The sequence below is a fragment of the Mus musculus genome, chromosome 14 (genome assembly GCF_000001635.26).
Source record: "Mus musculus strain C57BL/6J chromosome 14, GRCm38.p6 C57BL/6J".
In the NCBI taxonomy this organism is placed as follows: Eukaryota; Metazoa; Chordata; class Mammalia; order Rodentia; family Muridae; genus Mus; species Mus musculus.
In genome coordinates, this window is record NC_000080.6 from 31687087 (window position 1) to 31713123 (window position 26037).

The 26037-nt window shown below is 40.9% G+C and overlaps 1 protein-coding gene across 7 annotated transcripts in view; it reads right to left on the reverse strand.

Moving 5' to 3' along the window:
- Positions 1 to 11681: 11681 nt before the first annotated feature.
- Ankrd28 (ankyrin repeat domain 28) overlaps positions 11682 to 26037 on the reverse strand; it is a 131800-nt gene continuing 117444 nt past the window's right edge. For 5 of the 7 annotated variants that reach the window (XM_030247586.1, XM_030247587.1, XM_030247585.1 and 2 more), the window contains 10 exons: positions 24843 to 24930; positions 23973 to 24090; positions 23666 to 23885; positions 21832 to 21919; positions 21664 to 21747; positions 20917 to 21062; positions 20118 to 20200; positions 19704 to 19786; positions 18179 to 18270; positions 11682 to 15220 (listed from right to left, as the gene is read on the reverse strand). In XM_030247586.1, coding sequence (XP_030103446.1) covers positions 14934 to 15220; positions 18179 to 18270; positions 19704 to 19786; positions 20118 to 20200; positions 20917 to 21062; positions 21664 to 21747; positions 21832 to 21919; positions 23666 to 23885; positions 23973 to 24090; positions 24843 to 24930 — 1289 coding nt within the window. In that variant the 3' untranslated portion in view covers positions 11682 to 14933. The remainder of the gene's footprint in view (positions 15221 to 18178; positions 18271 to 19703; positions 19787 to 20117; positions 20201 to 20916; positions 21063 to 21663; positions 21748 to 21831; positions 21920 to 23665; positions 23886 to 23972; positions 24091 to 24842; positions 24931 to 26037) is intronic. The other 2 variants (XR_383131.4, NM_001024604.2) reach the window with 2 other exon arrangements.

Genomic DNA, 26037 nt, shown 5'->3' on the forward strand with positions numbered 1-26037 from the left:
GGCAGGGTGGCTCGTTCTATGGATTTTAAAGTCATCTGTACATTTTGGATAACACTCCTTTATTGGCTATGCCTTTTGTTAGTATTTTATCCTAGCCTATGTCCTGCCTTTCATTCTCTTCCAGTCAACTTGTGCAAAGAATTTAAACATTTTATTGAAGCTTAGCTTCTCTTCTTTACAGATGGAGCCTAAAACCTGCCAAATCCCAGCTCACTGAGGTTTTGCATCTAGATCTGAAATCCATTTCTGAACTCGGTTCTGAGAAGTATGTACATCTGTGTCTATACTTTCAGTAGATGTCCATGAATCCCTGCTGTCTGCCTAAATGGTTTTCTTTGGCTCTATTATATCCCCCTAACTCTATTGTCAAAGATTAGCTGACTATTGATTCCTATGCCTGCACTCTATTCTGTTCCACTTTCTCCCAGTGTCATACTCTGCAGTCAGTAGTCTATCGTTTACTATAGCTTTATGTTATGCTATGAAGTCAACTCTGACATTTCTCTTTGTTCTCTAGTGTTCTATGAGAAGTTCTGGACTTTCCTTTATATTCAAACTTTAGAATCCTTTTGTTTGCAAATATACTGGCTGGAATTTTCATCTGGGCTGTATTGACTCTTTAATTGTGGAGGGGGTAGATATCTGATATCTTCATATTACTGATGTATAGATATGAAGTATTGTTAGTTCACCTCATGCAGTGAATACACACATTTTCCTTTTTGTCACTTTTCACAAATTGTGTTTCAAGGAACATGTCTCTTTAATCTAGGTTATAAAAACTATGTGTAGAAAGTTGTTCTTCGCAATCCTTTATTATTCATGTCTGTAGGCTCTGTGGTTGAGTCTTCTAATTGTTCCTTCTGTTTCTCCCCCTGCTCCCAAGCTTTGATAAAAGACTTTGATCAGTCTTTGCAAGGTACCAGTTGTTGGATTTCCTGTCTTGCTAATGAAATTGCTTTCAATTTCATGCCCCCTTTGTTTTTGGAGGCAGGGATTATCTATGTATTCCTGACTGTCCTGGAACTCTCTCTATAGACTCACCAGCCCCTGCTGTGATTAAAGGCATGTGCCACCCCTTTTATAACCTGCAAGGACTTTTCTAGTCTCCTAAGGCAGATGCTCAGTTGGCTGATCTCAGACCTTCCTCGAATGGACAGTCAATGTCAGGAACTTTACACTCAAACACTGCTTACATAGCAACACAGACAATTCTCATCTTTTCCTTTCATTTAATTCACAGTGTCTTAAAAATTATAGTAGCTTTTTTTAAAGATTTATTTATTTATTATATTTAAGTACACTGTAGCTGTCTTCAGACACTCCAGAAGAGGGTGTCAGATCTCATTACGGATGGTTGTGAGCCACCATGTGGTTGCTGGGAATTGAACTCAGGACCTTCGGAAGAGCAGTCAGTGCTTGTAACCTCTGTGCCATCTCTCCAGCCTCAGTATCTTCATTAACATGTTTGGTTTATATGTTACTTAATCTTCACGTGTTTTCACTGCTCCACTGATTGCTCTACCTTAATGCTGTCAGTGTCCAAAAGCAGACTCCATTTTTTTTTTTTTTTTTTGCTGATGTAAGCTTGCTATGGGATTTTCTATACTCCAGTTTATAATACAGTCTAATGGTGAGCTCCGTATTTCAGGTGTGTGTATTTTGCTGTTGGGAAGATCCTACAGACTGTCCACTCCATGCAGTTGGTGACACTGCTGAGATCAGCTATGACTGCTGACTTCCTACCTGCTAGTTCCCATTACTTGTTACTTATAGGAAAACCTATAAGTATGAAAGTGAATTCTTCAACTTCAGTTTTTGCATCAATTCTGATACCCTATTGTTATGTGTCAAAGAACAGGAATAGGATTTTTCATAATATTTTTATCAATGGGAATTTCACATTATGAACACCAAGCACACTCAATTCCTACTCCCCCCAGATCTGCCCTCCCTTGTGGACCTTCCCTCCACCCCAACCCCCAAATAGGAAAAAAACCCCAAGTCCAATGTGTATTGCCCATATATTCAACTGGAGCACAGTCAAACTCCTGGTGGCCAGCCCCTTAAAGAAAACTGAGTTCTTCCCCACCCACACCCCTGCCTGAAGCCTCAGTTGTGGAGAGCTACACTTCAGCATCCTTATCACAATAAAGAGTTCTCTTCGATGGCCGTCTGCCTAGGCTGTTACTTTTTTTGGTCTGAAGTCATGATGATGTCTGTGGGAAGTACTGCTACCAAGGGCCATATCTGGGTCCGTGGTCCTACTGAGGCTGGGGACTGTGTCAATTTCTGTGGCCCATGCTATCACCAAAGGGCGTGCGGATGTCTGTGGTCTGTGCTGCTGCCTGAATAGGAATTTTAACATGGGGCAAGAATGAAATGTACTTTGAAAGAGTGAGCATTAGCTTGCCACCTGCACCAGGAATGTGGGCCACTAGTTTCCAAGCTACTACAGAGCTGGAGAGTGAGACCAGCAACCACAGGCTGGGACACTTGCTGTTCTTATAGTCAGTGCTTTTTCCTAAACACACGCTACAGAAGTTGCTGCAGCCATACATTCACAATTGGGAGATTCAGTTTTGACACACTTTGCCAGTTTACCACTGCTTCTGTGGAGGCAAACATTAGAACTGCCATTCTGTCATTTTCATTGTCATGAACTGAGGTTTCATGACTGTACCTGACACTCAGAAATCCTCTATATCTATCTGTCTATAGAGTACAGGGACATAGGTCACCATAATAGGGCTTGACAAATCCTTACATTTTCTAGATCGATGCACACAAATGTTATTCCTTTGGTTCAGATGTCTTTGTTGAACCTGGCATCATTGTGCACATCTGGAATTTCCATACTTCCTAGTAAATGCCTGGAACACTCTGAGCATCTGAAAGGCATGTTTCTTCTAGTCCATTCCAAGAATGTGCTAGCAAATGTGGTGGAATATTCTCTGGCCACCACCACCTTGATGGAGAAATAGCTCTTCCTTTTCTTACCACTATCTCTGCTGGACTCAGAATGCAAGCAAGAGCACCTAAGCCAGCAGTGAGAAAGCTGCTCCAAGTCCTCTCAGCTCAGCTGGTAAGGCTTATGGCTAGGGTTTGGAAAAAGCTATGTTACCTTAGACATTCAAGCCCCTCAGACTGACTGGATACTCCCATGTGTTGCGTGCGCTCAACTGGCCAGGAAGAACGACGCTGCTACAGGATCCTTCTGCACACGTTTATTCAGTCCTGTTTCTTCTTTCTCTATATTTCCCTTGTTTATATCTCCCTTGTTTATATCTCTCCCTTGTTTATATCTCCCTTGAACCCTGGGCCTCTCACTCTCTTATACTCTCAGTTCCCATCCATGCACAGCAGGCCACGCCCCCTCGCCAGTCACGAGGCTTCAGCTAATCAGGGCAGCAGGGGCAAATCTCCACCAAATTGGATTCACCTGTATCCTGGTACACCTGCGCAGCACTCAAGATGTTTGTGTCTTATATGAGGAAGTCAGGTGCAAGTCATATGACTTAGCTGCAGTCCCTGGCGCCTTTGGGACTGGCGCCTTTGGGACTGCCGCCACACCCGCTCCCCACACCCATGGCCTTGGCCATCATTCTACCCAGATCTTGAGAACTTGTAGTGAAGCACAGGCCCCCTCCCTGAACAGAGCCTCCAGCCAGCTCTGGGCACCTTGTTCCATGAGCAGCACCACACCTGAGGAAGAACAGAGATTGAGTCCTAAACCGAGATGCCGATGCCCAACCTTTGACTGTAGTTCTCATGGCCTCTTCCTGCAATGCTCCGAGTGCTGAGATCAAATGGGTGGGCCACCAACGTCCAGCTATCCCCACATGTCCTTCACATTCATGGCTGCTCGGCTGAAAGGAGACCACTCTTCTCCAGATGCACCTTTGCCTTGAATTCTCTTCATTCATTCTCTTGGGTCTTGCTTGGCATTTCCTGTTTTGAGGCTTTACTATCAGAACCACAAGGGACTTTTCTTTCATATATGTTGTGCCTTGGTTATCAGAATGTGAGCTCACACCAGGCTACCAAGGCAGCAGAGGTTAGGTGCAAGCTTTCCTGTCCATATGGAATCTGTTAGACCAGAGTCCATTAGTCACAGGTCCTGCTGATACTTTTAAGTTATCAGAAAAGAGCCAACTTACCCCATTTTCTAACTGTCCCTTTTCTGAATAAAGCTCATACTCTAGGAAGCAGTTTTCCTCCAACTCAAGTGTTGCACTGTCTGTAAGGCTATCGGGAGGCAAGGCCAGTTAGATGCTGCACAGGCAGCAGACACTCAAAAAGGGCTCATAGTTCACAAACTAGCTCAAAAGAAAACTCAAGGGTGAGGATAGAGCTCTGTGGTAGTGTTTGATTAGATCGTCTGAGGCCCCAAGTTCAGCTCAAACCAACACACAAGACAAACTCAACAAAGCCAAGGACAAGAGTCTCTCGGGTGAACCTGTGCCATTCTGTGGTTGGTGCTGCCAGGTTCACTCAGCGTCTCCATCTTTTACCACTACCCACGAGTTTGCTCGAATGTTGTTCTACTTATTCAGCAGCATCTTGCCATCTTTTTTACCAGAAATATCTGTGTAATCCTTAGTGTGTAAACACGCAATCTTCTCATCCTCAAGGGCTTCTCTCACACCAGGACTGTGAGCATTGCTTTTCATCTGGAATTATTTGGAATTATCCTTGTCTGTCTCTGCCCAAAGTGCAAGTGTTCTGAGGGCAAGGACTTCACCTGGTCCCAGTATATTTCCAATATTTAAGAGCATGTTCTCTGTTAGGCCTCAAAGCTGGGACAAAGGTCTAAGGTGCCTATTTAATAACCAAAGTGGGCCTGGCCAGGTTCTCTCAGCATCCCTCTGTCCCTACCTTTAACAGGGGTCTTCTGACTGGCACATCTGACTCCTACCCTAAACTTCCATAGCCCAGAGGTCAGGCTGCTCTTCCCTATTCAATCAAACTAGTTTGGTTACTTGGTTTCTTTTGTCTACTTTCTTGGCCAGTCTCTTGGCCCGGGCTGCCCCTCTTGGTTGGTAGCTACTCTTCCCTCTCCACCCCTCATTATGGCTCAGGGTAATGTCTACTCTGGACTCTCACAGATGCCGATGCCCCTGCCTCCCTCTTTTATCTACAATAAACTTTCTCTTCCACCATGCCCTTTTTCCTTTTCATTTACTTTCAACATACTGTCTTGTCAGTTTTTGAGCCAGGTGGTGGTAGGGTACACCTTTAATGCCAGCACTTGGGAGACAGAGGCAGGCAGATCTTTGCGAGTTCAAGAACAGCCTGGTCTACACAGAGAAATCCTGTCTCTAATAAAACTGGTTGAATGTGGAAAACAGGCCCAGCAACTGACCAAAACAGGTGCAGAGACCCACAGCCAAACAGCAGACGGAGTTGGGAGTCTCGTGGAAGAGTTGGGGGAAGGACTGAGGATCTGGACGGGATAGGAACGCCATAGGCAGACCAACAGAATCAACTAACCTGGACCCTTGGGCGTCCCAGAGACTGAACCACAAACTGTTAAAGAGCGTACATGGACTGGACCTAGGCCTCCCTGCACATACTTAGTAGATGTGTAGCTTGGTCTCCATATAGGTCCCCAACAAGTGGGGCAGGGGCTGTGCCTGTCTCTGAGCCTGTCCGTGAGTCCAGCTCCCCTAACTGGGCTGCCTTGTCTGACCTCAGTGGGAGAGGATGTGCTTGACCCTGCAGTGACTGATGTGCCAGGGTGGCTTTGTTGACAGGTGAGGTGGGAATGGAGGACGTGGCAGCAGTGGAAGTCCTGGCATAATCAATTGGTATGGAATTGGTGAACTAGAGTCCTATGAAAACATACAAACAAAACTACTGGAATGAAACATCTGGTTCTTTTTATTACCATTAGTAGGTCTTTTTTTTTTTTTTTTAATCTTATTAGAGGTTTGGAGTAAACTTTATATTAAGATATTTTAAAAGGGACTTATTTGTTTTGTAAAATATAAGGAGATGAGTATTTGTGATCTTCACTTTGTAACGTAAACAGCTGAGTCTTTAGCTTGATGTGCTCTCTCCATAACAGCCTGTTCTTAGAGCATGGGATGCCAGTGGACACAGGAGCGCTGTCCATTTTTAAAGCCCTTGGCATCCCCAAGATGTAGACAGTAAAAAAAATAAAAATAAAAAAAATACTGTACCATATCTTTGAAGCCTCCCAGGTCAGACGGAAGCACAAATAACCTAAGTATCAGAGATTGCAAGGGTGAACACAAGCCCTGCGAGTCAGTTACCAGGGGGAGAGCATGCATGGATGGGATAAGCCAAGCAGTTCTGCAAGATGGCTCCAGCAGCCTTTGGAGGTGAAGAGCAGGCAGTGACTTGATGATGTGATGAATGGCTCTGCTGAGTTGCCTCTCCAGAGAAAGCAACAGCCTTTGTCAGGGGATCAATTTTTCCTTACCTTTATACACAGGACCAGGAAGCATAGAAGGAGCTTGAGTGTGTTCCACACAGAAAAGGCAATTTCTAGACTGCGGTAAGCCTTGCGATTCTGAAAGCAGGGTTAGGGTAGTGAAGCAGCCAGAAGACAGTAGAACATTTTTTAATACGGGGAAAACAACTTGGCTAGATATTAAGAGTTAGCATACAAGTTAAAGGGTTTGTTCTCTAGTCTTTAAAAACAGTAATTATTGCTATTAGCTCCTTTGTTGTGTAGAAGTTTTAGTGTGGGGAAAATTCTGTCTGAACATCAATAATCAAGGCAGCGTGTCTGCGGAGGAGCCGTAAGTAAACATCCCTGTCTTGGGGCAACGGGGCTGATCTGGCTCTAAAAGGGCTAATAAAATTTTAACGTTAGAAGTCAATTTTCTTAGTGACTCTGGGGCAGTATCCAGGTTGAGAATATCAAACAGTGGCTTCAATTTAGCTGTAATTATTTTTAAGAAATGCCAAATCCAATGAATATTTGAAAGAAGTTTTACGCTTTTGTCAAGCACAGCACATCAGTGATGAATCCCACAGGCGGCTTTGGTTGTTCAGGAGGCCTGGGGAGAAGGCTCAGGGTCAGGCATTGCAGTTGAGGGCATTCAGGTTTACAGTATTTTGCTGCCTCCATCTTCAAGTCAGATTCCTTCTCCAAGGTCACGTTCTCTTCTTCTGATTCATTACTATCTTCTCCTGAACTATCTTTTTTTTATTCTATCAAGAAATAAACATTGTTTTTAGATCCTGAATGAGACACCAATAAAGGAGTCCCTTCATGAGGGAGACCAGAGCTCTCGATCACCTGCCAATGTCTGCTTATGCATATTCAGATAGTGCAGTAAGAGGGATGCCTTTCTCTCCATTCCTGCGGTTTCCCAGGTTCAATGTCTAAAGCTCCTTGGTCTAGGAAACCAAGGACTGGCTTACTGTACCAGCTGGGGAGAACCATCAGCTGACTAGTGCAAACCTTAATTTTCTTTTTCAAAAGTATGTTTAATAACACCAGAGGAAAACCTTTATTCCATAGGTTTACCCTGTCCTATTTTAGTGAGGATGATGCTTAACCGGAGGGAGTCTTAGCCCAAAGTGGCAGACAATTCAGAGGGTCAGCGTTCTAAGGTGCTGGGAGCTTCCGCCTAAAGTGGCAGGTGATTCACAGCATCAGCTAGTTGCGGCCTAGATGAAGTCAACTCCAGCTGTGCCCTTTATCCAGTCTCCTCAGAGCAACAGTGGGCTTACTGCATCATAGCCTGTTTGGGAGCCAGAATGCCAGTAGCCAGTTTTGGCATCCATGTGTTGGGTAAACAGAAGCAGGTAGCTGCTGATGGGGGTGGATCCAGATACCTACAGGGGCTGCTGCCAATGGCAGCCAGGGATCAGAGCAGTTACTCAGCAAATTTTTCTCTGAGGGAACAAAGCTTAATTCACTGGGGCTGGTACTCCCTGTGGCCAGTGAAAAAACTATTAACTCTTTTTAACTCCTTGGGGCTGGTGGGAAAGGGAAGAGAGAAAATCTCTCTCCTCTCTCTCTCTCTCTCTGAGTGGATGAAACAAAAGGCAGAGTCCAATAACTTCATATACACATATATACATATATGCATGCATACATACATAACTATAGACAGACATATACATAATTACACATAGAATGGTTAGAGCAAAGCTCCAGCAAGCAGGCTCCAAGCAGTTCACACATACATACATGAATACACCACTGCTCACCCAGACAAGCTTTACATATATATATCTACATACACATAATTGATGGATGGAAGGAACAGTATTCCAACCTCCACTCACACAAACTTTTCATATACACATACATACATATACATAGTGGATGGATGGAAGGAACAATATGCCAATCCCCACACTATAATTTCTTCCAGTTTATGTATCTCAGCAAAATCTTTTAAGCATTATAAAATTACAATGTGATTATCTTTTAGTTTTCTTCTAGTGAATGGTTATGAAAAAAACCAATGTGTTCTCCAATACCTTTACAAGAAATAACATTACATAGTACAGGTAAAGAAAAATTATTTCCCCAAACCCATGTACATTTATAACTAAGCAACTTGCTATAGACTAACAAAGTATAAAAGCAAGCAAGGTAGTTTTTCTCAGCCAGTTTCTCTTACTAGCAGGCAGCAATTTGCAGTTACAAAGAAAGGAGTAATTATTTTATTATCTTTAAAAGTAATCTTCCAAGAATCTTAAAAGAATCACAAATCTAAGCTTTTAGATAAACCCAGTCATATCTACCTTAAGTCCTCACAATGCACATCCACTCATCAGCAACTGAAGCTGAGGGCAAAAATGGACTAAGAAATGAATCACCACCAGTCCAGCCTCAGAGAGTCATGTCAGCCAGTGCTGCCACTGCTCTCGCTCCCTCACCTTAACTAACTGGTTACCTAATTAGTTAATTGCTTAACTAGTAAGAGTGTGTCTTTCTGAACTTTAGTCTGCTTTCTAAGATTTTTTTCCATAAAAGCCAGTAGTAAAACCATCTCAACCTAGCCTCACTAACAATTTTATTTTATTTTATTTTGGTTTTTTTGAGACAGTTTCTCTGTGTAGCCTTGGCTGTCCTCGCAGCAATGCCTGAAAGAGATCAAGCATCGGCACTGCGAATGTCAGAGATACTGGCCAGAGAGGAACTGAAAACCTCTTAAAGTTTTCATATAACTCTTCGATTAAGAGGGATTAAAAAAAGAAGAAGAAGAAAGAAAAAAGAGGGATGTGAGGGCAGAAGCAGAGCAGAACTCCATAACAGTATAAAGTCTTCAGGACACGTGGCCCTTTGGGTCATGCAATGCCAAGTCTCACCCATGTAGCTGTGGTAACCTACGGGCTGCATTCTATGTGATTCCTCCTGCATGGCCTTCAATGGGGCACTCCCCCTTCTCAGAGAAGGGGAAGGGGCGGGGCTGCGATTCAGATGTAAAGTTAATAAATTAATGGAAAAAAAACCCCGAAACTCATTTTTAGTTTAAAATAGTAAGGGATATTTTAAGCTTAAGTCACTACTCAAATTTTGTTTCAAAATCGAATGAAGAGAGCAGACAGGAGCAGAATTAGAAACCCTCTGGGGAAGTAAAACTTTGTGCCTTGGTAAAAACCAAAATAAAAACAGCAGACAGAAATATAGCCCATCATCTACAATTAATATGTTAAAAGCATTTTATTTCTTAAACAAAACAATAAACAAAAACCAACCAGGATTCAGAATGCAAGAGTGAGGTAACCAGAAGGAAACAGGAAACAACCCAGAGAACCAACGAGGCAGGGATGGGACACGGTGGTGCTGGGGATGGAAAGCTGTTGTCAAGACAACACTGTATGTCATCATCTTTTCTGATTTTTAAAGGCAGCCACTACCCAAACCTTCTCATCTCCCTTAGTCTAGTATCTGCTTTGGAGGAGCCGAGCAGAGAGATGGGAAAGAGACTAGTTCTCCAAGCTCCAGATCCTACCCACATAGACGGAGTCAAGAACTGAACATGAACATGGTACACACCTGCACAGCACCCAGAAGGTAGGGGCAGGGATTACACGTTTCATGTCCTGTCTCACAGGAAACAAACTAAACAGGAAGTAGGGCACAGAAACAAAAAAGAGGGTATAGGGATGAAATGAAGGCTTCCAGGTGCAACCAACTGGCCAGCACACCATCTCAGGACTAGCTAAACTGTGGAAGTGGCTCCCAAACCATGCTCCCCTGTCCCAGAGGCTAAGCCCAAAGGCAGCAGATGTGGTGCTCAGAGGACAAATCATGTCGGTGTGCTCAGAATTCCTTCCAGGCTTATGAGAACTTTCCATGTAACTTATTGTATTTCAACCTAGGATCAAGATGAAACAGATGAAGGTCGGCTCCTATGAGGTGGCAAAGCCCTCTGAAGGCTCCCGCTTGAAGCAGCCCCTCCAACAAGCCCGTGTCAGCCAACCTACAAAGGCATGAGGGTTATTTTAGGCAAGTGAGATGCATGGTGCTTATGATGGCAACAGTGACTGAGGTGAGCAGATGGCAGGCTCTCTGGCTCCACTCTGTCACAAGGGTGAGTGACAACTCCCTCCCCCTTACTTCTCTATACCCAGAACCTCAGCTCCATTGCAAGCAGCAGGTGTCCAGTACTGGCTGTGACCACATTCCTGTTTATTCTAAAGATATTGAGCTATGAGAATAAAACTGAAGGGAATTTAACAATTTTGAAGTCAAGACAAAAACCAGAGAATCAGCACACGCATTAGAGAGCACTACAGGAGGAGGACTGCCTGCAGCTGAAGTCAGGTTTTAAAAATCAAGACTGTGGTCAAAAGTTATTTTGTCTTCCTCCACGTGTTAAATGTTATTAATAGTACCTACCTCATTGGATAGTCATGGGGATTAAGAGATAACATATTTCAAGCATTTACGTCTTTGCCTGGTACATGATCAACAGTGTACTGGCCTTTTCTATTACTGTTACCTGCAGAGATGATTTCAAAGATTATTAAAACTCCTTTATCTGTGGTCCCAAGCAGCTACTAATATTTATCTGTTTTTAATGCCTGTTATCAAAGCTCTGTATAGCTTGTTACGCTCTCATTTCACATAGGAACACCTCGTGTTGAAGAGCACCGTGCCCCCATCTGCCCTCTTCCAAGCACTTCCAAGCTCTTGCACCTAGGAAATCTCGTAGGCCTTCTTCACCTGCTTCAGTCAGACTTGTCCCCAGTGTCCAGGTTCTGCGCTGCCTCCACCATGAAGCCCGCTGCCTTCCTGCTCGCTTAGGTGTCCTGTTCCTGCCTTCCTCGGTGGTGGCTTATCTCAGTCCTATTTATCACTTTTTGCTTACATGATGAAACCGTCAGCCGTTAAAGGACACCACCACCATTCTGCCCACTGATACTCAAGTACATAGCAGGTAAGAAACATATACTTGTTGAGTTAATACATGTGAAAGATTCATTTTGGTAAGTACAAAAGTCTAAAATAACTACTAAGAAGCCACTGAGTTCTTAAAGGACAAAAATCAGAGCTGGGGATGGAGGCACATACCTGTAGGTGATGCAGCACCTAGACGTGGAGTAGGAACACTCAGGAATTCATTCTAGGCTGTAGGAAACACACTAACAACCTGCAAAAAACTTGTCTAAAAACCTGCTGTAACTTAACACATTTTAAAGAAAAAAGTTCTTTATATGTAAAAAAGAAAGACACTTGATTTTTTACATTAAAAATTTTTATTTCATTTAAAAGATCCAATATTTGAAGCCAAATTAACCCCAAATTTACAGCTACATTTAGAGATCTCTGAACTAAATGGCACTGTTTGAGGTCACCTGTCATCGTTATCTCCCCCAAAGTTGTTTCTGAGCAAAAGCTGGTATTTCTGTAACACATATCTTAGATGTCACCTTTCTCACAGAAATTAAAGGCCGACAGACTTTCCCCTTGTGGGCGAGGATAAATACACAACCGACCCACCAGGACCAATGCTTTGTGCACACTATAGGTGTATGTAACTATAAAGTAACGTATGGCGCTATGCTGTGCTCCTGTATTTATTCCAAATACTGGTGTTAGTCAACACTTTCTGGGATAGTACTTCAAAATTTCCCTCTTCCAGTGCACACCAAAGGAAGTGGGTTGCTCAAGCTAGAGACAAACTACCACAAAGGAACAGCTTTTCTAGTCGGCTGGTAACAGCACAAACCACCTCCCGAGTGTTTTACTTAAAGTGATGCAGGATCTTGGTCTCTACATACATATGAGGATAAATTAAAAGATGAGTTTGTTACTTTATAGCTACACATTTGACTTCAATAGATGTGCAGACAATGTGTCTAATGAGTCCATCTGGAAATCACTTCAGCCTGTGAAAGAGAAGACATGGCAGAGGGTGGAAAGTCATCCTTCCAGCATTCCCTTGGAGGACAGAGCTGGGCCCAAGGACAGAAGTTACCAGGAGGGAGGCTTCAGCTCCATTAAGGAGACCTTCCTAACAGAGCTGCTCAACAATGAATGGACTGCTCGTGAGGTAGTCACTGGAAGTGTTCAAGGTGGAAAGACAACCTTGGAGAAGGGACTCCTGCATTTAAGAGGTTAGACTGGATGGACCTCAGGTCTCTTTCAATTCTGAGATTCTAGAAAATTCCCTCAGGGAATTCAGAAGAGAATTCCTAAAAGGAAAGAGAAAGCACACATATGGTATACTTTTAGAATCCTCTTGAGTTTTCTTTTTTAAAAGGTACAATAGAAATGTAGTCTACGGTCTTTTAAAATGCATATTTACCCTTCTCCCACTATTAATTACGAAGGGTTCATTACGACTCCTTTATATTATAAAGAAAAGATGGAGATTATATTTATAATTTTGCAAATATTTTAGAAAAATGCTTAAAATCTAGTAGTCAATGCCCTAGAAACTTTATAGATTTTTAAGTAATATGCACAGATACAAATACATTATTCATTAAATACAGCTCACGTCTGTGTTTTATTATACTCTAAAATATACAGGAATCTTGATGTACTGAAAGAGTGCAAGTAAATACAGGATTCAAGCAGTCACTATTTCTATGTACATGCTCATTAATTCTTCAAAAAACCCACAAAATTATCAAATAGATCAAAATACTGTTCTGTGTTTTCACACTTTATATTCAGAAAAACCAGCTGATAATTTACAATGTCATAAAGTTCCAGTTTCACAATACAAAAAGGGTAAGATGGAATTGGGTATCATTTTGTTGCAATGTATGGAACTTTACCCAGCTCTAGTAAGACCCCTCCCCCCAATGTAAAATCATTGTTACTGGGAAAGTGACAGTTACAATAAAAGAACCACAGAAAAGTGTAATTTAAAATTAGCCTACTGTCAGCCTCTTCTCTGTTACCTGAAAGGCAGTCTTCAATTTGGCAGGCAAGCTCTGACAGTAAGAAGCTGCACACCCGCTACTCTAGATCTCAGGAGGACCTAAAGCCTGAAGTATTTTAAATCTTGCCCAGTACAGAAATGCCTTCCAAATGACCTGATTCTGTTTATGTTATGAGTCATCATCTAAAGCAAACTCCAATGCTTCTGAGAAGGAAGCCAAATGGTTTGATGTTGATTTTTATAAAGAAAACATCTGAAGCCAGGCAGTGGTGGTGCACACCTTTAATCCCAGCACTTAGGAAGCTGAGACAGGTGAATCTCTGTGAGATCGAGGCCAGCCTGGTCTACAAAGCAAACTCTAGTACAGCCAGGGCTACACATAGAGAGCCCTGTCTTAAAACAACAAACGACTACAACAACAACAACAACAACAAAGGAAAGGATGCATTCAAGAACCTTCCAGTGCTGTGAGGACGCAGGAGAGGAAGCAGGTACATTTTTAAGTATTTTCTTTTACATAAAACATTTACAATCCCAGTTTGTATAGAATTCACAACCAGCTTTCGACAATGTTTCATAACAAGAGTCTTCAAACTTTTTAAAATTTTGATTCTTGTTTTTAAAGTTCAAAGATTAAAATAAATGACAATAGAATTCCTCCAGCCAAAAAAGGTAGAGGTCCCAAAGTAACTAACGTGATGCAGGTGTGCCGCGCACAGAGAGGCTCAGATGTCCCTTCTCCAGGACCGCTGCATTACAAGAGGTGAAATAGTCTGTTTTTTAAATTCATTAAAAATTTCCTCTATGGAATTCCTTAAACAAAAACAATTCAATTTAAAAGCAAACCACTCAATCGTGGGCAACAGCCCTGACTTCATCTGCGTCTGTCTCTAGTACTTTCAACCACGCTGCACCCAGTTAACTGGTTCTGAAGTCTATAAAAAGTGGAATTTAAAAACTTTTATATTAAAAAATGTAAAAATACATCTGCTTCCTCTCATGGCTTAATACAGTAGATGCTTTCTTATAAAAACCAACACCAAACCGAATCTGGCCTCACTTTCAGAAGCACTGAAGTTTGCTTTAGACGACTTCTCATTTCATCTATTTCCGTTTCCACAAAATGGAGTTCTAATAAAAAAATCTGTATGTTATTTGGTCCTTGGCAATTTGATGTGTACATAATGCCTATTATACCAAACTTTTATTGCATTAAAATTTAGCTGTAATTTTATGGGTAAAATTTAATCTAGTGTTTTGATCTCTTTCTTTACAGCAGTGTTGCCCATGTAAGCAGGTCAGGGAGCAGTGTCCCAATTTCTGGCACTGCAAAGCCAATTAAACGATCCCACAAAGCAATCGACATCACTGTGTTTTCCACTGGTCAAGTCATTATTAAGATTCTAGAAGTTCCTTTTGCAAAACTTGCCTTTAAGACTCTTCTTCCTAATGTCATCATGTTTCTTCCATTCGTTCACTGCATGATCTTTCTTCAGGTTGAATCTGTGTATGATAAGAAAGTGCCTTTTTCCCGAAAAAGCCCGATTTGAAGTTTCAGTGTCAGAACTTCCTTAGAGCTGCAGCTCACTCGGCCTTTCAGTAGGTCTCGGAGTCAGAGTCGTTGAGCTCATCCACGTCGGTGTACAAGTACTCCTGCTCGCCACCAATGTTGTTAAAACTGCAGTAGGAGCTGGCTTCATTCCTCATGATAGGCAAGGCTTCAAAGCTAACTGTTTTTGAGGTGTTGGTATAACGGTTAATGGCATTGAATGTCAGGGATGTCAATGGGCTACTTGACGAGACAGGCATCATGGTGGCCAAAATGAGAGCCAGGCAGTCAGCCACATCCTTATTGGGAGCACAGGCCAAAGCTGGGGTGTAGCCTATAATTGAATTTAAAATTTAAAAGTTAACATCCCAAGATCTTCCATCTTCACACACAGATTTGATGGCTTACAGCAGATACTTTGAGTAGATAAATTCACAACTGTCTAGTAAGCAGGAAGAGGTACAATGCTAAGAATGTGAGGTAGAAGGAGAGCTTTCACACTAAGTAACAGAAGCGGGAACTAAAGCCTCACAATGGGTACTTCCCCCAACATCTCTGGGTTGGAGATGGGTAAGATGGAGCACTCTTAGAATAAAGGGAAGAAAAAAACCCCAAGAAACGCACATCAGCCGATCCCCTTTAGAACAGTGAGTCGAGGCTTACTGTAATTCACACCTGTCTAAGTTAACTTCTACATGGTGACCATCTAAACATGGAAGCATATGAATTAAACACAAGGAGATGATCACTAACTACATACCAACTGAATTACAGAAGTCAGAATTTTGGTGTGCTTGTGGGCCTCCGACGTGGACGATGGCTCAGTGGGTAAAGTACCTTGTAAGCATGAGAACCTGAGCACAGTCCTGGACCCCTCTTAAAGAAGCCAGGCGGGCTGGTATGCACTTAAAATTCCACTGCTGAAAGAGCGAGTTCCCAGAACCCACTGGGTAGATACAGCCTTGTGAGAAAATGATAAACTAAACAAAGCGTTAAAAGCTCAGAATTCCAGACAAGTATTTCCTTTCAACTTAGCCAAAAAATTTCCTCAAATATAAAGAGCCCCAAGCATCAATGGGAAAGCCATGGATAACGCATGTGGTACCTTGGTTGGCAAAGCACTAACCTTGTGGCTGAGATGGGAGAGAGGATGGTAAACATCCTACTGTGACGGCAAGTTCCAACTATCCCACATCAAGTTTGGGTTGCCCTTGTTTTAAGCCATGGGCAGCCAAAAGGCGCTAATGTTATAGATGTCTTGAAATTTTAGACTAGCTTTACTGTTGCTCTATTTTTCATATTACTGTGCTCATGTTTTAGCAGTCACATAATACGTACTTTAAAAGACATAACTTGTTTTAAAATAGGATGATTTATCACAGACCAAATATTGATATAGCCACCAGCCGGATACCACAAACACTGCATGTCTTTTCCTCCTCCACAGTGTAACCACTATCCTGACCTTTTCTTTCTGTGGTAACAAATTCCTTGTTGCCCAGTTTTTTAAACCAATAAATGGAAGCATATAGTATACATATTTAAAATTTGACTTCTTTTGATTAATTATGTGAGACCTAATATTGTCACAGGTAACTATAGTCAGGTAACTTTCATTGCTGTATAGTATTTCAATATATGATCATATCACAGTATATACATCTAATTACTGGGCATTTGTTTTTCTACCACTTCCATCTTCTAATACTCAGAAACTATCAGTAAACATAGACAACAAAGACGATCCTCTGCTCTTACGGAGCGCATATTCATTCTCATGGAAGAGTCACTTCAACATGAAAAAAAAAAGCACATTATATTCAGTAAGTTACACAGACAGTTTTACTGAAAATAAGAAGAAGCGATCACGATGACTGGGACTAAGAATGCTGTAACACAGATAGGTTAGTGGAGTTAAGCTTTCATCGAGAAGATGGAATTTGAGCTATGACTTGAAACAGATGAACACCAGAGTGTTCCAGGCAGAAGACAGAGCTAAAACAGAGATTATAATGTATGCACTGATTCCACGGGAGAGGAACTGGAAGGGAAGAGAGAAGCAGAAAGGACAGGGATAGGAAACAAGCTCGGAAAGGAGTGGAGTAGTTTGTAGTTCACTGTGAGAACTATAAAAAAACTGATGGGAGAAATACTTCTTCTGTTTTAAAAATTACCAGTGAGGGTAATAAGCAGAGAAAAAGAAGGACAGATACTACACTTACTTTAAACAAAGAATCAGTAGCAAAGCTGATGGACTGTACAGTGGGCATGAGAGAGGAACCAAGTACAACTCCTCAAGCTATGAAGGAGAGAATTGTCAACTGACACCAGGGTAAGTCTGCAGCAGGTAAGGAAAAAGGGCTGATAGTTCTATTAGACATCTGCATGGTATTATTAATTAAGCAGACAGACAGGCAGACATATGAATGCAGACACAGAGAAGGTCGCTTCTAAATAAAAAGTAAGCAAGTCTCAGCAAGGAATTTTCAGAATCAAGGGTTAGAGAGGATCGTCTAGAGGGCAAGCACAGACAAGAAAAGCAGCAAGGACCATAGCCTTGGACTCTCCAGCACTGGTGTGGAGTCCCTAAAAGCCAAGCAAACAAAGTTTACCAAAAAGGGTACTCACATACCCAACCTGGCCTGCCAACTGAAACGAGATTTGACTGACCACGTTACAGTGTGCTGGGGACAGAGGCCTACAGAAAGCCAGTTTCTGAGTAGTTCTGCGGCAGTAGAAAACAGAGCAGCAGCTGGCAGAGGCTGTGAGATGTGTGATCTCTGAAGTTGGCAGAACTAATATCTCTATGTTAGGGGTGAGAGGCTTGACATACAGTTCAGTGGCAGAGTACTCGCAGTACTTGATTCCAATGCCACAAACACACAGTGACATTAGTAGGGAATGATTGCTAAAGTGATCATCTCTCACAGGAAAAAGGGGAGAGAATCTAATTTAAGAGTAGAAGGACTGGCTTTGTCTACGAATAGGACACGTTAGTAGGGCTTTGGCAAATATTTGTTTAACAAACAAAACCTTGAGTTCCAAAATGAACAATAGTGGTGAGCAAATAGGAAATATTAAGCTTCATCTAACAGAATATATGTGCATTCAGAAGCTCACCTATCAGACGTGCTCTTATTTCTCTATTATATAGAACTCCTCAATATTAATTCCAACACTTTTCCTTGCCCAATAAAAACCCTACTAAACTTCACTTTACTTCAAAGATGCACCATCAAAAGAAAAAAGCTCCAAGAAGTTGGCCGAGGGGAGGCCCATGGAGCCTACTTACCATTCTCATCAACAGCAAGCACACTGGCTCCTTTCCCCAGGAGCTCTTGAACAACCATCGTGAGCCCATTTCGGGCAGCAACATGCAGAGGTCTGTGGGAAAAAGTTGTACATTTATGTACAGTGAACAGACAGATACACACCTGGCTGTCAGCAAACACTTGGGCAAGTTGTGAAGACCTAGAGATACAAACCCGAGCTCCTCCAGTTGTCAATCCGTGAAGGCAGGACGGAGAGCAGCACCTCCAGCCCAGCCTTGGTCAGCAGCAGTAGCTCCTGACCTCATCAAACCACTGGACCGTCTAAGACTCCATATTCAAAGTGCTAGCCAATGAACTACATTCTAATATATATACCTTATATTTTTGAGGTTATAATTACATAATTTCCCCTTCCCTTTCTTCCTCTAGACCCCTCCCATATATTCCTCTTTGCTTTCTTCCAAATTCATGGTCTCTTTTTTTCATTTATTGCTATTCCATACATGTGTGTATACAAATACACTGCTATCTATAACTTGCTGGGTTGGTATAATGCTGCTTGTGTCTATTGTACAGATTCTTCAGGGCTGACCACTGGTGTTGGATTGATGTTCTCTTCCCCAGAGAAGATCATTTCACACTCTTGGTATTCCTTAGGTAGCAGTGGTAGTTCTTTGTAAGGGGTTGAGGCCCTCCTGGCTTCCCCTGGTCCACTTTGGCATGGCTATTGAGGTCATGTTGAGGCAGTCATTTTGGCAAGACTGTATAGGTGTAGCTTCTGACCTTACTACATGGCACTGACTCTCACTCACACTGACTCTCGGGCTCTTACCATCTTTCAGCCCCTGCTTTCACAATGTTCCCTGAATCTTAGGGGCAGGAGCATTTTATACATGTGTCCACTGGGACTGGGTGAGCTACAGTCTTAACTTACTGGTTTAAGAAATGAAGTTAACAAATACATAATCAAGGCTATAAACTTTTATACTGCAGTATCACAAATTCAAATAGTCTTTAAAAGATGTTTACTGGTCCAGTGATTAACATTTGGACCTTTGAGGGATTTGACTAAACCTGGAATGTGAACTATTCCCATCTTTTTTTCTTTTTCTTTTTTTAAACTGGAAATTGAAAGAGGATGATGGGAGACCTGGGTTTAAGATCTCAGTGAAACTCAAGTCTTACTGCTTATACTCAGAGACTGGTTCTTTCGGAAACCTCTTTAAGTTTATAACATACACACACAGAGACAGAGAAAGCTAGTATGAATAGCACTTTTCAGAACAGCATTACCTTCCTTTAGAAAATTAAATGAATAAGCAGACTGAGAAAAAGACCATTATTATCAATGCTGTAATTTCAAATTGTAATAATGTTGCAACATTAATATTATAGAGCTTTTAGTTATATGGTTTCAGAAATGAGTTCTGACAACTGTAAAAACTATTCTTTAAATGCTTTGTAACTGATCTATTTTAAAAGTGCATTTACCTTTTTATAAATTGTAGAGATCACTAAATTTAGTTAGATACTTAAAGTACTCACGTTTGCAAGGCTGCGTTGGTTGCATTGATGAGGTTTCTATCTGTTATCTTTTCCAGAATTAACAAGGCACTAGTTTCATGACCCTAAAATTGTGGAAAATAGCTCTTAAAAACATCTCACTATAAAGAATAAACATATAAATCCAACCATCTCTAATATATGTACAATATTACGCACAGATACAATTTTCCTAAGGTAATGTCCTAAGTATCTACCCACAGGTATCAGAAATAGGACTGAGAAGACAGGTCAATATGAAGCGCTAAGCTTGTATTTCAAAACCTGGTAAGCCAACACTCCCCTGTAACCTCACCTACCTAAGCCATTTGCTTCCTATTTCTGGTCATTTTGGTGAACTGGAAAAAAGTCCATCAACAGTAACTATGAGAACCCATTCTTAAACTATGTACATACCTTGCCACAAGCCAAATGAAGGGCGGTGTTTTTACTCTTATCTTGTAATGTCAGATCTGCACTAGCACTGCTAACCAGCATCTCTGGGAGGAAAAAGTGCATCAATTCTTATGCTTATGAACATGTTTCTTAAATTACCAGTAACTCACTGTAGAGAAACGAAGACATAGAGCAAAAAATATCCCTCTTGCAAATACTTAATTCAAGATAAACACTATAATGCACATTACCATATAATTATAGGGAACTTTTATATTCTTATACGAATCAGATTGGAGTGTTAATAAATTTCAAACATTGTTTTATGTGCTCTAGTTTTATAGGAACTTATTCAACCCTTACATGATCTTTTAAAGTAGATGCTGTCATTTTTCTCATTTTGCAAGTGAAAGAACTGAGGCAGGAGGTCAATTAATTAGATCTAGGACTCTCACTCATGCAATCTGGTTCCATAGCCACCGTTATTAAATCCTGAGGTTAAACTACCCTGATAAAGAAAGGGTAATGCTCCAAAATGAAATGTGGAATGATGAGGGCACTGGGAAGCTAAGTTACACACAGGGAATTCTGGCAGCTACCCCCCACCCCGGTTTTTAACTCGTGGGTTGTGCTTTATTACCTAGTCCAGAGTCGAGTCCCCTTCTACTAATAATCTTCTGAGAGGCTCTTGGGCAGCAGAGTGTATAGGAACAAACTAAGCTTGGTTCTAAGCAGTGTTTCCTTTCTTATGGAGACACAATGTAACCAAGGCTGACCCTCAAACTAGGGGCATTTCTACATCTCTAGATAGTTTCTTTACCAACTGTATTGGTTTGTCCGTTTTCTGCAGCCATCATGAGAGGTGTTTTTCCGGTAGAGTCTGCGGAATTGACCTGAGCATTCTGGCTGAGCAGCAGTTGTAAACACTCCACATGGTCTGTGAAGGCAGCGGCATGGAGAGGAGTTCTGGGACACAGTAAAACACGTGACACAAGCTAAATGGCACATATACTGGAAACAATTATTCCTTAGACTAGAACAAAGTTTTCAAGGGTTTACTCATTATGTTACAAAAGCATTCTAAGAAACAAATAAGCTCAAAGGGACTAATTTCTATTTTAGATATGTATACTTTACATAATCTAAAAACTCTTAAACTACAACTTGTCTAAATAAGGATGAACTATACATAAGACTATAACACTATATCACTGAAGAAAACTTAACAGAAATAAATGTTTACCCCAAACGACTACTTATTACAATTGTTGCACTGTTTTTTCAATCTGTAATCCAATTTAGAAAACTGTTAACTTTTTAAGCAATTTTCTCTGAGTTTAAAATCATATTTCTTTAAATAGGAGAGTAACCTTTATATTTTAAAATAAAGTGACAAAACTTAAAATTCCCTAATAATGTGAAAAATTTAAGACTTGATAATTTACATCTGCAAAATCCTGTTTTCAATTAGTTGTGAGTTCTCTATAAGCTCTCAAACAGAAGGCCAATAGTCCCCATGCTTTCTCCTGTTGAAAGTAATGCTGGATGGTACTAATCGGGGCCCTACCTTCCCTTTGAGTCTGTGGCATTCACAATGCTGGCTCCTAAGGAATCAATCAGCATCTCAGCTGCACCTTCATTGTCGTTGATCCTGGACAAACAAGGCCATCAGTGTCACAGTAACAATGTTTCTCAAAACACCTCAATAAATCTGATTCACTAAGGCTTTACTTACACGGCACAATGCAGGGGGCTGAAAGCATTTCCATCTATTTTCTGGAAAACATCCTGTTCTAAAAGTAGCTCCACACATGTCTCATGACCTAATAGGTGCATAAGAACTAGATATTAACATATAAGACATACTTGCAACATCTCAAGTACATACAAGTATTGAGAAGGAAAAGTTTAAGTCCCTGCTTGACTGTAGCTCCACTCCTTAGAGCATAACTAATGTAACTACTGATCTCAAAGGCTCTAGAAAATTCCTAGGTTTTTCACATACCTGCCTGCACACTTTTTTTTTTTACAGTTCAAATAGCGTGTTTTGTTTTGCAACTTTCCTTTTCAACTAATAAATGGTATATATCTTTTTAAAATAGCACATATAGGACAATTTCCTAAAACACTAGATACTGTGAAAAAAAGGACAACTATGCTGACAAATATGCTTGGTAGCAAGTGCCTTTACTTGATGAGACTTTTTGTGGATCCCACAAAAATTATTCTTGTGAAGATTTTTAAACTTCTCAGTTCCTGTTAACATTGCAACATTACTAATAGCTGAAACTGTCAAATCCTGACACCAAGAAATACAGAGCCCTCACCCTGAGCTGGGCAAGGGCTGCTTTACTATCTCCAAGAATCAGCACTGGGTGGAGCTGAGCCGACAACCTCACCATTTCTCTCAATACTCCAGAGAGCTATTTCTGAGGGTTAACTTTTGAAAGGAATAAATGAGATAATCAAAATACTCAAAATTATACAAGCATATGACTATATAAACTGAAATTCTAAACTTTAAGCTTAGTAAGTATATAGCTAATTCTTTTCTAAAACCACTTCGAGAAAAAAACTTGCTTGATTCTACTGGAGTGTTTCTATTTTTTCTGTGCAAGAATTACTAATCATAGTAAAACCATTCAATATATTACACTTTTAAAATGTCAAATTACCGTAAGGCAATCATTTGGCTATAAACGAGGCATTCATTTTAGACTTCTTCCAGCTCAGTTCATAATCACTAAAACCCTGCCCGTCTGAAAGTCAGACACGTCTGCTTGTTTCTCATACAGAATGTACTTAGAAAGCCCAAGTCCATCGGCGATAGAGAAGGAAAAGCATTCCACATACAGAAATTCTAAACTTTAAGCTTAGTAAGTATATAGCTAATTCTTTTCTAAAACCACTTCGAGAAAAAAAACTTGCTTGATTTTACTGTGAGCAATGTTGTAAAACAAAGTAAATCACCAAAAGAGAAGTACATGTTTTACCTTGGAAACATACTTCTTTGCAAATTTTTTTAATGGTTAATTGCCACTGTTGATATATTTAAAAAATATATATATTAGCCAACAAAAAACTGCTTTAGCCAGGTAGTGCTGGCACACGCCTTTAATCCCAGCACTTGTGAGGCAGTGGCAGGTAGATATTTGAGTTTGAGGCCAGCCTGGTCTACACAGAGAAACTCTGTCTTAAAAAAACCAAACCAAACCAAACCAAAAAAAAATTGCCTTAAAAGCTTATCTCACTGATTTTTACATAAAATTCCCATCTGTGGATACTTTCTCAGTATATTACACTCACAAAATGTTAATTCATATTATAAAAACAAACTGAACTTCCGTGGCAATTTATGGTAATTCCTTTGACTCAGAGACAATCTGGCTACTGTGGTATAATTATTAGACTTCCATCCAAGTGAGTTGAAAGAAAAAAAAAATGTAAGGCTTATCTCAAACACTTTTGAAAATGAGTGACTTCTCTTTATCAAGATAAAGGACTTTGTTTTTGTTTACTTAGTACCCAGTAGGCAGACACTCAAAGCAGGTTTTTATCTGATACTTAACCATTGTAGCAAGCCCAGTGAAGTGCTGTATACCCATGATTGTCTACTACGGCTGGATTTGCATCCACAGATGTTGCTGACTGCAAAAGGGCTCCAAGAACTCCAATGTGTCCACAGGCTGCTGACAAGTGTATGGGTGTCCGACCCCGGCTGTCCCGTAGTAAGCACTTAGCACCATGTTGAAGTAATGCGTCTACACACTCTTCATGGCCTGTCACTGCCTGCAAAAATAATTTGGGTGTATTAAACACACTATGTGTGGGGAAGGGCACACGCATATAATGCATTTATGTTTAATTTTGGCTCACCCCTCTGTGCAACGCTGTCCTTCCCCACTTGTCTTTGGCATCTACATTTGCTCCTTTGTTCAGTAGTGAGTATACACAGTCCGTGTGCCCATTGAGAACCGACAGCATAAGAGGTGTCCTGAACAGTAACGGAATTAGATTTAGTGTCACCACTGACAAAACGGCAATGATGTGATGGCTTATTTTTCATATATGCACTTTTGTAATATAACTTTATATGTATTTAAATGAAAACCTTTTGTCTTAGTCAAGGTTTCTATTCCTGCACAAACATCATGACCAAGAAGCAAGCTGGAGAGGAAAGGGTTTATTCAGCTTACATTTCCACATTGCTGCTCATCACCAAGGAAGTCAGGACTGGAACTCAAGCAGGTCGGGAAGCAGGAGCTGATGCAGAGCCATGGAGGGATGTTCTTTACTGGCTTGCTTCCCCTGCTCCCTTGCTCAGCCTGCTCTCTTATAGAACCCAGGACTACCAGCCCAGAGATGACACCACCCACAAGGGGACCTCCCGGTTTGATCATTAATTGAGAAAATGCCTTGCAGCTGGATCTCGTGGAGGCACTTCCCCAACTGAAGCTCCTTTCTCTGTGATAACTCCAGCTGTGTCAAGTTGACACAAAACTAGCCAGTACAGCTATGGTTGACATTTTTAGTTACAAACTTTGATATATCTACTAAAATAGGGACCAAAAGTATTAGAATATTTAATACTTTAACAACAATTTAAGAGCAAAATATAGTGTACATGCCTATAATCCCAGCACTAAAGAGGGTGAGGTAGTGAGATTATGTTATGGAGGCCTGGATTATATACTCAAATGCTGTCTCAAAAAAAAAAAAAACCATTTAAAAATGATTGAAACGTACTGTCCATTTCCATCTTGAATATCTACTGCATTCTGTGGCTCTGCATTTCCTATTAATAACCGTAAGCATTCTGAATGACCATTTGTTGCTGTAAAGTAAAAGAAAATAATTTTAATATGTACAATATAACAAAACTGGAGTAAGCATATCTTTGAGTATATAATTTTGGAACCCTTTCAATGAATTCACCAGGACAGCACCTGCACACAAAGTAGGTTTTATACTGTATTTGCTATCAAGGGAATTGTATTTGTTCACAGGAAGTAAAACACACACTCCACAGCTATCCCTTCATCATCCTCCATGCTAACAGAATCCTCATTTCATTTAGAAGAGTGACCTGTCTCCAGCCAAGGGGTGCAATCAAGTCAACTATGTTAGACCAAGTCAGTCATATTAATCATATTTTCTTTCAACAGTGATTAGCTGCAAGGTAAGTACAAGATCCAGAGTCAACCATGAAGATATTGAGAAATTTGGGCAAATCTTTTTAATTTTGATAATGAAAGGCCCCTTTCTAAAATGCCAGTTGTGGATATAGTCCTGTAAAGCAGCAGCGATGATTCTGTGACATAAACACAAGCAAGCGCTGAGAAGGACTCTGTTGGCATGCTGAGTGAGGGCGGCGTGGAACCACCCGACTGTAGGGCTGTACACTCTTTGGAGTGGGACTGAATCCCTGTTGATTACGACACATTTGGTTAGGTGATTTTTAGCTGAAAAGAATTCCAAACAGCACATACATTAATAGATGACATATTTTATAAAGAAATGTTTCCATATGCCCCACAGCTTATTAACTGACAAGCAGAAGAACAATCCCACCACCTCAATAGGAAGCTTTAAGGTATGTTATATCTCCTCCAGAAATCAAGTCCTGCCACACACAATAAACAAATAAAGTGTATGGAAATATGCAAGTGACAAAATGATACAGAAAGGAAGGTCTTCTATGATTCCTAAGCCTCCCCCACAAAAAAAAAGGTAATGAGAAAACTAGGTGCCTATTTGTCCAGAGCATTTTGCAGCTTGGCAAGCCTCAAATTCACTGTTTATCGAAGAATGACCATGAACTTCTGATCTTTCTGTCTCTATCTCCTAAGTGCTGAAAGTGCTACTGAGTTCAACCACACGTTCTTTATGAGATACTGGAGACAGACCTGCTGACTTTTCTGTCTATGTCATCATACACATA